The sequence below is a fragment of the Mus caroli genome, chromosome 4 (assembly GCF_900094665.2).
Source record: "Mus caroli chromosome 4, CAROLI_EIJ_v1.1, whole genome shotgun sequence".
Classification (NCBI taxonomy): domain Eukaryota; kingdom Metazoa; phylum Chordata; class Mammalia; order Rodentia; family Muridae; genus Mus; species Mus caroli.
Genome location: NC_034573.1, coordinates 123697462 through 123710635, shown reverse-complemented (window position 1 = coordinate 123710635; position 13174 = coordinate 123697462). Strand labels below are relative to the sequence as shown.

Sequence of the window (13174 nt, the reverse complement as noted above, 5' to 3'; positions counted from 1 at the left end):
CTCAAAACCTCTGGAAAAACAGCCAGTGCTCTTAACTGCTGAGGCATCTCTCCAGCCCCGACAGGAGATATCTTATGCCTCTTTTTTTTCATCTCCATCCCGGGGAGAATTGCATCCCACCGGATCATGGGAGGTAACACCAGCTGACCAACACACAAATCCGTTCTTGCTTCATTCTCCAGTTTCTTCAAGATGTTCCGTCCACCATGCCAGGTAACTGAAGTGGCTGATAAGAATCTCACAACTGAGGTCCTCTTGCCCCCTGGTGTCCCTCCTCCCTGTGGGCACACTCTGCCTTCATCCAGTCCTGAAAGGTATATAGCACTGTCCCCTGGTGAGCTGAGATAGAGAACTCATGTCCAGATAGGTCACAAACAAGAGAGTGGAACCCAAACCCAGCCTGAGGCAGACGGCTGCACCTGGGCTGTGTGCCCTGCCGTTTCCAGGTGATGGGTGGGATCTAGCAGGGACATTCCCCTCCCCTGGAGACTCTCAGAAGGCCTTGACTGATGCAGCACTGAGACCATCTTTTAATCGCTAACAAGCCATCTTTTAATCGCTAACACTCTGCTCCCGGAGAAATCCCAGCACCATTGCTCAAGCTGGCTGCCCCTGCTTTCCCTTGGATTCCGAGGACACCTTGTCCACAGTCCAGCCCATCTTCTTCTCCTCCACAAGATCTAGCGCTCCTTGGTGCCACTGGGCAAGGCAAGTGAGAGAGGCGAGAGGTAGGTGGGTGTGGGCCAGGCCACGGAGCTGAGGAGCCCGCAGCCTGTGATGCAGCTTAGGGTACACATTCGGTGTGAGGTGACTTGGACACAGGCGGCACTGGGAGGGCCTGGCACTTGAGTGCAGCCGAAGATGGGTCTTGAGGTTGCTGGAGCTACTGAAGCGCTTCTGGCACACCTGGTAGAAACGGGTGCTCCTGTCATCGTCATCTCCGGGCCCCCAACTGGCTTAGGGACACTCTCCCCACCCCCACCCGTCTCGGAAACACTTCCCCTAACCCATCTCCCTGTCAATGCAGACCCGGAAGCTCTTCCTCCGGGCTAGAGCCTGTGGGCGGGGCTTAGCTTTCTAATTTCATTTCTGTGTGACTCTGTTTGAGTGACTTCCCTTGGAGTGACTTTCTTTCTCTGCCAGCCATAGATGCGCACTGATTTTCATCCTTATCAGTTAGAGAAGACGAACTAAGGGACTCACATAGAGCCCTGAGGCAGGGGGCGGAGCCAGCATTTCCTGGGGTGCTGGGCAAGCCAGGCACTGACCTTGCAAAGGTCTTCCAGAGGAACCACTAAGTAAGCAGAGGCTCAGAGGAAAGAAGCCACCAGCCAACGGCCACACAAGTTAAGAGGAGGAGTTAGGATTTGAACAGTGGTCTGACTTTGTAGCATAGACACCGGTCTCACTTCCGCCCCTGTCAAGGGAAGGAAGACTCCCTGCCTCTGCCCTCCCAAAGGATGAGGCAGACTCAAAGAAGATCCAACTGTTTTCCTACTTGGAGTCCTAGCTTAAACTATGGCTCCTTCAACAACCCAGGGAGGTAGGAAAGGGCACGCATGCGCCAGAACTGTCAACTTCATTATTCTCCGTGCATAGACAAGCGGCTGTGGGGTTTTTTGTTTGTTTGTTTTTGAGACAGGGTTTCTCTGTATAGCCCTGGCTGTCCTATAACTCACTTTGTAGACCAGGCTGCCCTGGAACTCAGAAATCCGCCTGCCTCTGCCTCCGGAGTGCTGGGATTAAAGGCGTGTGCCACCAGCTGTGTTTTGTTCTCCAACATCACTTATTCCTGTGACCATCCTTTCCCTCTCCCCCCCCCAGTTTGCGCTCTCTCTCTCTCTCTCTCTCTCTCTCTCTCTCTCTCTCNCACACACACACACACACACACACACACACACGTGCACCCACAAGTTCTCTCCACTACCACCTTCCCACCCTCCATACCCTCCTCCTCCTCTTCCAGTTCTCCCCCCTCCAGGGACTTAGGAGTCCTCCCCAACTGCAAGTGCGCGCGCGTGTGAAGGGGAGAAAGGTGTCACCTGGCACTGGTGGGGACGCTCCCCGGTGTGCACCAGCTGGTGCTTTTGCAGGTGGGCCAGCTGGGTGAAGCGCTTCTGACACAGGGCACACTGGAACGGGCGCTCACCACTGTGTACGCGCAGGTGAACCTGGAAGAGATTTTGCCAGCCATGTAGAACATCTAACAGCCTAAGACTCCACTCCAAATCTCTACCCACATCCTCTGCAGGATCCTGTGCTGCTACCGGAGCCTCTCTACTACTTCCCGCAGAAGTTAGAACTCAGACACTCTCAGGACCCAGATCTACCCTGTAGCAGAGATTCAGGAAACCAGATAAGGGGTACCCTAGGTATCCCCTAGAATAGCTATTTCAAGTACAATTCACAGACCAGCAGCATTGGTATGAGCTTAGGAACATGCTGAAAAGGCAGATTCTAGGGGCCGTCATTAAATCTGAGGCAATCTGCAGGTTTGCTAACTCTGTTTCCCCAGTAACCATAATCTGCACAGAGCTTATGGTCCTTGCTAACAGCGAGGGGCCCACAGGCAGCCCAGGCTGGACAACACCTATACAGTTGACACCTATAACATCTGGTCTTATTTGTGGGATCCCACTTGAAAAAGGGCTCTTTGTAAGACTGTGATCTCGATTCACCAAAACCTACACACTCCCCCCCTCTTTTAACTTTCAAAAGCAATAAAGAGACTTAGCTGGGAATTTAGAGAGAGTGCTGTCTAGGAAAGAGCTTAGTAGTTGATGCCAAGAAACTGAAATCCAAGCTTGAATCCACTAATAATAAATTGTGGTACGCTGGAAATTTCTGTCTACCATGGGCCTGTTTCCCCATTTTTAACTTAAATAAGGTGATGTCACACACAGTCTTTCAGGATGCAGGAGACTTTGATGTGCACCCCCACCCCCTTTTTTTGAAATGAAATCTCACTCGGTAGTCTTCATTGTCCTGAGAGTTGCTATGGAGACCAAGCTGGTCTCAATCCCACTGAGATCTGCCTGCCTCTGCCACCCAAGTGCTGAGATTAAAGGTGTGCACCACCACTGCCCGCTTTTATTTTTAGATGGAGTCTCACTATATCGCCCAAACTGTCCTTGAATTTACACTGACACGCTCCTGCCTCAGTTTCCTGAATGTTAGGACCAAAAGTGTGTTCCACCAAGCCCAGGTGGTGCCCAGCTTATGCCATATTTACTTCCACCGGGGTGAAATCGCAAGACCACTTGTCCCTAGGAGGTGTCCAGGAGTGGCTTCCAGACTCCAGGACTTGATTCTGGAAGCAAGGTGAAAGGCAAGAGAGTCACAGGAAGATTGAAAGGGACAGCAGGACCCAGGGAGCTGATACCTTGAGGTTGGAGAGTTGCCCAAAGTTCTTGCCACACACGTTACACTCATATAAGATTTTACCATTCTCTTTCTTCAGAGGGTAGGGCAGGGCTATGACACCTGCCCGGGAGCCTGGCACAGCCCGCCTTGTTGGAGCTGCCACACCAGCTTGTCCTGGGGTCCGGGCATCTCTAGAGCTCCGACTCCCAACCTGGGAGTGTAGGGTGTGGCCGGCACTCTGGAAAGCTCCCGAGTGGAGAAGCAGGGTCTTCTCTTGGGGGATACGAGATCCAGACCCACTGGCTGTAATAAGCAAGCTGGGCCCAGCCACGGTGGGGTATGTGGAGTGTGGGGGCAGCATGAAGAGGTACGGATGTTGAGCAGAAGGTAGGGCCCCATAAGTGAATAGGTAAGGGAGAGGCAGAAGTGGGTACCCAGGGAAGATGGGGTAGATGTGGACAGGAGGTTCCTTGGAGATGAGAGTGGGAGGAAGCCAGGGCCAGAAGGTCAAGGGACTAAGGCTCTTTCTGTCCAGCCCAGCATCTGGGAAGGAGCTGGTACGAGGAGGGAGGGATGGGTAGGTGCCTCTTTCTGGCTCGTTTCCCATCTCCTCTCTGTTCAGTGAGTCTTTGATTGTGAGTTTCTCGCTGTCGGTGGAGGCTTTGTACAAGCTTGGCGGCTGGTGTCCTAAACCAGAAAGGGAAGATCATTAGGCCCTGTACTGCCTGCAAGGCGAAGAGCTCGGAGCTGGGAAAGAACCCGCAAGAACCCGCAGCTTGAGCTAGGCACTTTTCTCTGGGACTCAGTTTCCCCACTGCTACTGAGCCTATAATAAAAGCCGCCAGTGTGTGGGGAACGACTGGCAAATTCAGGGAGAGAAAAATCCTCTGAGCAGCCCACTAGATGTCAGGGAAGGGGGAGAGAGGTCTATGAGTGGCCCACTAGACGTCAGGGAGAGGTTAAGTATACCCAGAAGCAAACTGAAGTTTCAGAGAGAGATCCCAGATTTAAAATATGAATTTGGATGTCATGGGTCAAAAGGAGGCAGCCTAAGGGTCCCAAGGGGCAGCTGCTGAACACATGACTAAATTTAAACAGTTAGCAAAATGTTCAGTTCTCCGCTGGGCAAATGTGGTGCATGCCTGTCGTCACAGAATGTGGGAAGCCTAGGCAGAAGAATTAGGAAGGAGTTCACTGTCATGAAGTATGAAGCCAGCCTGGGCTACCTGGGATCCTGTCTCAATAAAAGCGAACAGAAAAAAAAAAATTAAAAATTATAGAGACCCCCAAGATGGCTCAGCAAAGAAAGGTGCTTGCTGCCAAGCCTGAAGATCCAAGCTGATGCTCCAGAATCCACACATCCACATGGTAGGAGGAGAGAACTCATTCCTGCAGTCTGTCTGTCCTCTGACTGCCCACTACATACCAGGTACCCAGGCAGCAAAGTGTGTCTGGGGCTCTTGCCTCACCAGTGACGGAGTCCCAGTCTCCTCTGCATCCCCAAACCTGGATCCCCTTCAACCCACCAACAGAGCTCTCAGATCCAGCCCCAAGGCCCCAGACTCACTCATGTTTGAGGTGTCTTCTCCGAGGTCCTGTGGGGCTCTGCCTAGGGGTGTCTTCTGCAGGGCACACAGGCATAGGTCCGGGCTTTCGGGGCAGGCCAGCAAGGGAGATTTAGCTGGTGCCAGTGGTAAGGGACACATCCTCTCGCTCCAGGGTAAGTCATGAGCACCCACTGAGTCTGCAAGTGGCTGAGAAGTGTCAGCTGAGCAGACCTGGGAAGCAGAGAAAGGGGCTTAAGGCCCTGGAATGGGGAGTCTCCTGTTTAGACTCTAAGGGGAAACTGCTAAGCCCTGGACACTCGCCCACTCCACCCTCCATTCAAATGGCTCTCCTTCCCTCCTCCAAAGGTTTCTCTAAGGCGTTGTTCACTGACTGTCTCCCCTTCCCCATATATATAACTTGTCCTGTTCTCCCTCTAAACCCCCACTCCCGATCACCCTGGTTTCCATTTCTTGGTTATTCGTCCATACACATTCAGCAAGGCTTGTGTGGCCATCCTTATTCTTGTCCATAAAGACAATCTGAGCCATCTAAAGCATGAGCTCAGGGCCTCTGAGGCCTAACTCAGTCATGCATTCCGCCCTCCTATTAATTGGCAGACATTCTCAGAGAGAAGGTTAGGTCCCACCCTACCTGGTCATCTTGATAGAGCTGGAAGTCCAGACTGGGGTACAGGGTCTCTCCTAAACCATCCAGGGCTTTCATCTGGTAGCAACAACCCAACTGGGCAGCCCCCACTACCTGATGGTGGGGGGAGGGAGTTGAGGTGAGCTGAGAAGGCTGGGTTCTACCTAGCACTGGTTCTCTCACTGGGAAGTGAGGCTGTAAGCAAGTCACTTTCTTCCTGGCCTCAGTTTCTCCATTTGAGAAATGCAAGCCAGGGACTGGAGACACAGCTTAGCAGAGTGGGTGTCTAGCATGCATGGGGTCTTGAGTTTGATCTCCATCAATACATGGAGATCATGGATACATGATCATGGATACATCAATACATGGATAAACTGGGCGTGGTGGGGAACACTGTAACTCGGGCACTCAGGAGGAAGTGGAGGGGGGACTCCAAAAAGTGAAGAAAACTGAGTATGTCCTAGCTAATGAGTGCCTTTTTGGTTGGTTGGTTGTTTTGTGTGAGTGTGTGTGTGTGTGCGTGTTTCTCTGGGTATCTGGCTTTTCTGGAACTTGCTCTGTAGACCAGGCTGGCCTCGAACTCAGATCCACCTGCCTCTGTCTTCCATTTGTACCACCACCATCTGGCTGACAACTGTCTTAGTGCTGACATGCAGAAGCTGATGACTCTTTTCTAGAAAGCGCATAAAGGATATTAAATGAAGACTAGAGTCCTCATGAGGGCTCTGAGGGAACATTCTGGATTCCTCAAGGCTGTGGAGAATTAGGAGCCTGCTCTCTCTTTGTGGAGAACAGGACAATACCAACCAGAGGCTCCTACCATCCAGGTTTACCTAGGTGGCTTTTCTGGGAAACATTGGGAGATGGCCCAGGTGCTACCTGGGTTGCCTGACAAGACGATGCCCCAGTGTTCAGCTGGATGCCAGTCGGCTCCATGCTGCTCGGGCATCTAACTATGCAAATCCCACCCCTCCCTCCCCTCCCAAGTGGCCCCAAATGCCCCCTCAGACGCTAAAACCACAACCCAGGCACTCAGACCCCCAATGCCCTGCTCTTCCCCTCTCTCCCAACTGTTGCTCTGCCTCAGCTCTCAAATACCTTGGCATGGAAGGCACCAGCTGGCCGTGTGGGCTCTTCGCCAGGTTCTGCAGCAGCCAGCCCTCTCTGGCTGGGAAGGAAGGAGGTCGGGCAGGTGGGGCAGCAGTGCTTGTATCTGAAGCCCCAGGGAGGGGGTGAGAGAGTTGACAGGAAGATGCAACACATTTGAGGTTGCCTTAAATAGACTTCCAGGAAAGAATGCAAGGGTCTGAACAAGCTGCCAAGGTCCCTTTGGTCCTAGGACATGACCTTCTTGTTTGGATTTTTTTTTTTTTTTAATACTTTTTGAAACAGGGCCTCCCATAGCTGAGGCTGGCCTTGAACTCCTGGTCCTCCTTCATCTGTTCACTAGCACTGGTACTGGGGGCACATTTACCACACCCACCACTCAGACTGGGGTATGAGTTTTGGCTGTGGTCCTGGCTGCCCCCTGCCTCTATTGGTATACTATGTTGCTATTGTTTTGAGACAGGGTTTCACATAGCCCAGTAGTCTTATAACTCCCTCTATAACCCAGACTGGCTCTGAAACCTGGTATCCTCCCACCTCCACCTCTTAAGTTCTGAGATTGCAGCCCTGAACTTCTATGTCTGGCCTTTTTTTTGTCTGCCTGATACATTTATCCTCTGTGCAAAGTTAGGCAAAGGCTCTCCCACAGCAGCCTCTCCATTGTACAATGGGAAAATCCATGTGACACACACTCTGACTAGAAGATGTAGCAACAGGGTTAAGGTGAGCGTCTCCCAAGGATCACAGTAAACAGCTACTTTCGCAAGCAGCCTGCTATGCGCCTGGCCCTGTGCAAGGGCCTTCAGGTGCTTTTATCCCTTTTAATCTCCACCACAAATCCGAGGAGTTGATTTGATTCTTCCCATGATCAATGGGCTCAGATGGAGTACGAAACTCATTCAAAGTCACACAGCAACTAGCCAAGAGATCTCTAGTGTCAAACCTTAGACTTTGGGATCTCTTGGTAATGTAAGTTCCCCATGCTAACCTAACACACCAGAAAGAGCTGGGTGCTTGGGTCTTGGCAGTCACTGCCCCACTACTGTCCCTTGTCATGGTTTGCCTGCCGTTAATTCATTAGGCTACTTGGGGCTAAACCCAGGGCCTTGTACATGTAGGCAAGTGTCTTCCCCTTACTCTTTGGGGGTGTGTTTGTGTGCATGCATGTGTACATATATGTGTGCATCTGTATGCATATGCATCTGTGTGTACACACATCTGTGTGCACATGTATATGGAGGTCAGAGGGCAATATCAGGCAATTCTTCCTCCATTATTCTCCATCATATATTCTCTATATGAAAGTACATATATTCTTTATATGTATACTTTCATGTGTGTATATATATATATATATACTTTTAAAATGTTTATTTATATATATATACTTTTAAAATGTTTATTTATATATATATACTTTTAAAATGTTTATTTATATATATATACTTTTAAAATGTTTATTTTAAGTATATATAAAATGTATTAAATTAAAAGTATATATAAAATGTTTATTTAAAGTATATATATATATATATATATATATATACTTTTAAAATGTTTATTTTAAGTGTGTGTGTGTGTCCGAGTGCATGTGTGTGTGTGTGTTTATGTGTGCACACACGTGAGTATGGGCTCTTGGAGAGCCAATAGCAGTCAGATCATCCAGGACCTGAAATTACAGGCTGTCAGGAGTCATCTGATACGGGTGCTGGGAATCTTACTCCAGTCCTGAGAGCAGTAAGTGCTTTTACCCATGATCCACCTCTCCAGGCCCTCCATCTTATTTTCTAAAGTGGGATTGCAGGCGCATGCTGCTGTGCCCAGCTTTTTGTGAATGCTGGAAATCTGAACTTGGATTTACGTTACCCACCCACCCATTTCCCTAGCCCTTGTCTGTCTATCTGTCTTAAGACAAGGTCTTATTATGTAGCCCTGGCTGGCATAGAACTGCAAAGCCAGCCTTGAACTCACAGAGCTCTGCCTGCCTGTCTCCTGACTGCTGAGATTAAAGGCGTGGACCATGCCTAGCTGGGTTTTACTTTTTTAAAAGACAGACAATAAGTTGCCAAAGTGTGGTGTGACAAGACTTTTCCTGGGGAGGTGTCACATATGAGCCTACTTGTGGACGCCAACCACCCAAGTCTAAGTTGGTGAGCCAATGAGTTTTACTGAGGTTACTTACAGGAATATGGGTGAGAGGTTACTTCCAAGAGCAGAAATATGACTCAAAGACGGGGCCATTATCAAAGCCCAGCCCTGTGTGGGTGACAGCTCACAAAAGCTGGTACCCCTGGTGCACACTGCAAGCTCAACAGGCTAGAGAGTGTCCAACCTCTTCTTCCAGGCAGCTCAGCTAGTTTCTGCTTCTTACAGGCATCTGGGGTGGTCTCAGAGTCTTCAAAACTGATGGTCTGGTCTGCACATCTTCATTGTTTACTCTGGGAGGGCGGGGCCTAGTGAACCTGATCAGTTTCAGGAACTTCCTGAACTTATTTTGAGTTGTTTGCCTACTGTCTTAAGGAGCTTCCTTACAGGATGGAGTTTCAGTGTAGGAGGAAACCACCACATAACAGGAGTCTGGGTTTGAGTTTGCCATGCTCCTGCCTCAGTCTCCAGAAGAGGTGGAATTACAGGTCTGCTCCATAACTCACTTTTCTACTTCTGATTTTAATTTTTTTTAATTATTTATTTTCTCAGGCTTGGAGGAAGTGATAACCCTGAGTATCCTGAAACTCACTCTGTAGACCAGGCCAGCCTTGAATTCAGAGATCTGCCTGCCTCTGCCTCCTGAGTGCTGGGATTAAAGGTGTGTGGTATGTGCTACCACTGCCTGGCCATTTTTTTTTCCTTATGGTGCAACAAAACTTCTATTAACATTTTGAACAGAAGTTCAACTGTTGCTGAAACTTGCAATTGCTAAATGTGACTTGGGGCAAATGAAGCAGTAAATAGGTAATGAGCATGGAGTTTGTTGAGGGTTTTTTTGGGGAGGGGGTTAGATTGATTTTTATTACTTTTAACTGTGCACATGTGTGCCCATATGTGGGTATGTGAAGGTGTGCACAGGTCCCTGAGGAGGCCAGAGGCAGCCCTCTGAGTAGGAGCTGCAGACAGTTGTGAGCCGCCTAACATGGGCACTGGGAACAGGAAGTTCTCTTAACTGATGAGCCATCTCTCCAGCCCCTAAGTTTTTATTTTAATCTGTGTGATTAATTACAGGGTGCACGTCGTCCGCTCTCTTTCTGTCCCTAGCATTGCTGCTGTGCCTCTCTTGGTTCATGCCATGCCTTGCATACTTGTTGCCTACTCTGTCTTGGCTGGGTAGTGCTCCTTTGCGGGGGCGGGGGGGGTGTGCTCCCTCATGGTCTTTCCCTATTGGTGGGAGAGGGAGACAAAACTGGAAGAGTCCAGCAGAATCAACGCTGTGTGGAGTGGTTAATCTGGCCCTGCTAGATTTATTTCATGCAACTGTAAATCTCTTAATCGCTCTTGTTTCTTCATATGTCAATCTCTGCCTTATGGAGGTTCATCCAGGAGCCCTCAAAATAATCATTGTAAAGCCCTTTAGGATGGGCCTGGGCCTCAGCAAGTTTTTGGCACAAGCGAGTAACTGTTTAGTTTGTTTCACTACCCTTGTCAGGCTTCCTAGGGAGTTCAAAAGGGCAGGGCTGCACTGGGGTAGACTGAGTTCTGATTCATGGCTTTGTACATTAACCCCTTCCTGGCTGGAGACCACCTGCCCAGATGCAGTGCAGTCTGCCCCCAATCCATTCTACTCAGTGCCAGCACCCCACCTCGTGGTATGGCAGCCCTCGTTGTGTGCCAGCCACTGGGCAAGACGTGTCTACAGGCTTTGCCTCACCCCAACAGCACCATAGATGCCTCACCCCTTCAAGATGGATACTACAGTTCCCAAACCCACACTCAACAAAAGAGAGTGACTCGTTCAACATCACAGCACTCCAGATATGAAGACAGGAGGTTTTTTTGCAGGGGTGTGAGGTGAACCAAAGCTGCAGTTCTGTAAGGTGATTCACCTAAAGGCAGAATGAGGAGGACGGCTGAGAGTACAAGAGTGGAGCCAGGTGGTATGATCCAGAAGCTGAGGCAGGAGGATCCCAAGTTCTAGGCCAGCCTGAGAATTCTAAATGAAAAAAAAAAAAGAACAGGGAGGAGAAAGAAGGAGGAGGAGGAGGAGGAAGAAGAGGAGGAGGAGGAGAAGGAGGAGGGAGGAGAGTGGGGGAGGCTGGGGAGATAAGGGAGCAGTCTTACCGAGGACTAGAGTTGGAATCTGTCCCAGCACCCACATGACAACTCACAACTGTGTGTAATTCCAGCTCCAGGGGACCCAACACCCTCCTCACACAGGCACACATGCAGGCAAAACACCAATGCACGTAAAATAATAAATTTTTAAAAAGAAAATGAAAAAAAAAAGATTTTGGAGTATACTGGGAATTAGCCATGAGAGTCAGATTTTAGATACTTTGTGTGTGTGGTACTAGAGAATGAAGTCAGGGACTCTCGTCTGTTTTAAGCCCATTTCATGGAGATACCATGCACTGGACTGCCTCCTGTCGACTGTCTCTCATGGGAATGTGGCCCAGGCTGTGGACTCTGCCGACCAGCTCCCAGAGGGCTTGCTGGCTGCTGTGGACTCAACATCAGGACGTCACGGCTGAGAGGGCAAAGCTTCCGGGGTAGAGCAAAACAGAGCTGGGAGTTGATCTGCTTGCACAGGTTAGGGATCCAATGGTAGTATAGGCAAATCCTGCTTCCTCCTCGAGGCCTTCTTTGTCCCATAGTCACTGCCGCCTGTAAGGCTAAGCAGCCAAGTGCCAGCCGGCTCCGCACATGGCTCCCAGAGCTCGGTCGTAGGCATATTTTTGAGGGTACTGAGCTGGCACTCCAGGTCAGGAGAGGGCCTGGCACTGTGGCTGGCCAGAGGGAAAAGCAGACATGGAGGAAGGACGTGATTCTGAGGACTGTGCTACGGGCAATGGGAGGGGGGGAGGGCTCCCCTACCTCTGTTCTGTGGTTGACACCTTCCCTCCCTCTGCCTGACACCTTCCTACTTATCTCCTCCGGCAGCATAAGTGTCAGTCTGTCAGATGCCCTGAGTGGGCCCTGACTTCACACCCCAGGGTGAGGAAGAGATCTTGAGATAGGGTGTTTGAGCTCCTGCTTGTGCAGAAAGTCATGGAGGCCTCTTGCATCCTTCCTCTCCACCAGCGGTGACCTTCCATTCCTTCTGGGTACCAAAAGTCCAGCCATGTCTTCAGGTGATGCCCAAGGTCTTTTCACCAAGCCTCTCATTTCCACCATCCCCAAGGGTTGGAAACAAGACGCTCTGTTGCTTGGATTCAAATCCTCCCCGTCCTGTTCTTTGCATGTCGATGGACATATGTGGTGCGCATGCGTAATTGTATGCATGTTTGCATTTACGTGTGCTGGTGCTAATGGATATGTGGAGATCTGAGGTTAACACTGAGAGGGTCTTCCTCAGTTGTTCTCCGTTCTGTTCATTTATGCAGGTTTCTCAGTCATGCCAGCGCGTTCAGATATGGCTGTTCTCACTAGCCAGCTCAGTCCAGGGAATCCCCCTAGCTCTACCTCCCCAGAGCTAGGATTACAAAACTGGGAGAGGGTCTGAACTGGACTCTGGCACACAAGTGCTCTATCCACTGAGCCACCTCCCTGTATCCAAAGAGCTAACATACTTTACTCTTAGTCACTAGGAGGCATCGCCTATCCTACGCACAATGTGTGTGATCCAGTGTAACAGGGCATGGGGAAAAAGGAGAGCCCACCTCTCTAGCCTCCAGAACAGGAAGCTATACATAATGGACATCCATGTACCAGATCCTGCGATGGCCAGGAAGGGGCGGGCAGGTGGTGGATTTCGTCAGGGTCTCCTATATGCCAAACCTTTTTACATTCATCTCACATAATTCATCATGGTTGACGGCAACAACTATTAATGTCCCTATTTTACAGCTTAGTGTCCAAAGACTGAGGGTCCAGCTGATAGCTTCAACGCAAGGAGTGGTGAGGCAGCCCCAGAATAAGCAAAATGAAAACAGTACCTGGCACTCAGACTTGTGTCAAGGATGTTAGCAAGAAGGCCCAGGACTCAGGCAAAGCCCAGAACAGGGGCCATTTTTGGACCAGCTGTACTGCACCATAATTAGAGGTCAGCGCTGCCACAGGCCTTAATTGTTCTAAAATAGGAAAAATCACGATTTTTAAGGGGAAAAAAATCTCAATTTTTGTTTTTGTTTTTTGAGATGGGGTCTCAGTATGTTCCTCTGACTTCAAGGACTTTTCAAAAATATAGAAGAAATGTGAACACTACAATAGTCTATAAAGTCAACAATATCCTGATGCCAAAACCAAAAACACAGTGTGGTGTACACCTTTTAAAACAAATTCTAGTCAGGTAGTGATGGTGTATACCTTTAATTCCAACATTCAGGAGACAGAGGCAAGCAGATTTCTGTGAGTTTGAGGC

General features: G+C 49.7%; 1 protein-coding gene across 1 annotated transcript in view; it reads right to left on the bottom strand.

The window, feature by feature from the left end:
* Znf683 (zinc finger protein 683) overlaps positions 1-13174 on the bottom strand; it is a 23997-nt gene continuing 10823 nt past the window's right edge. Inside the window, exons 2-7 of the mRNA XM_021161438.2 lie at positions 6655-6769; positions 5563-5670; positions 4931-5141; positions 3383-4050; positions 2043-2171; positions 1-906 (exon numbers count right to left, since the gene is read on the bottom strand). Of these exons, the coding sequence (XP_021017097.2) occupies positions 598-906; positions 2043-2171; positions 3383-4050; positions 4931-5141; positions 5563-5670; positions 6655-6769 (1540 nt within the window). The 3' untranslated portion in view covers positions 1-597. The remainder of the gene's footprint in view (positions 907-2042; positions 2172-3382; positions 4051-4930; positions 5142-5562; positions 5671-6654; positions 6770-13174) is intronic.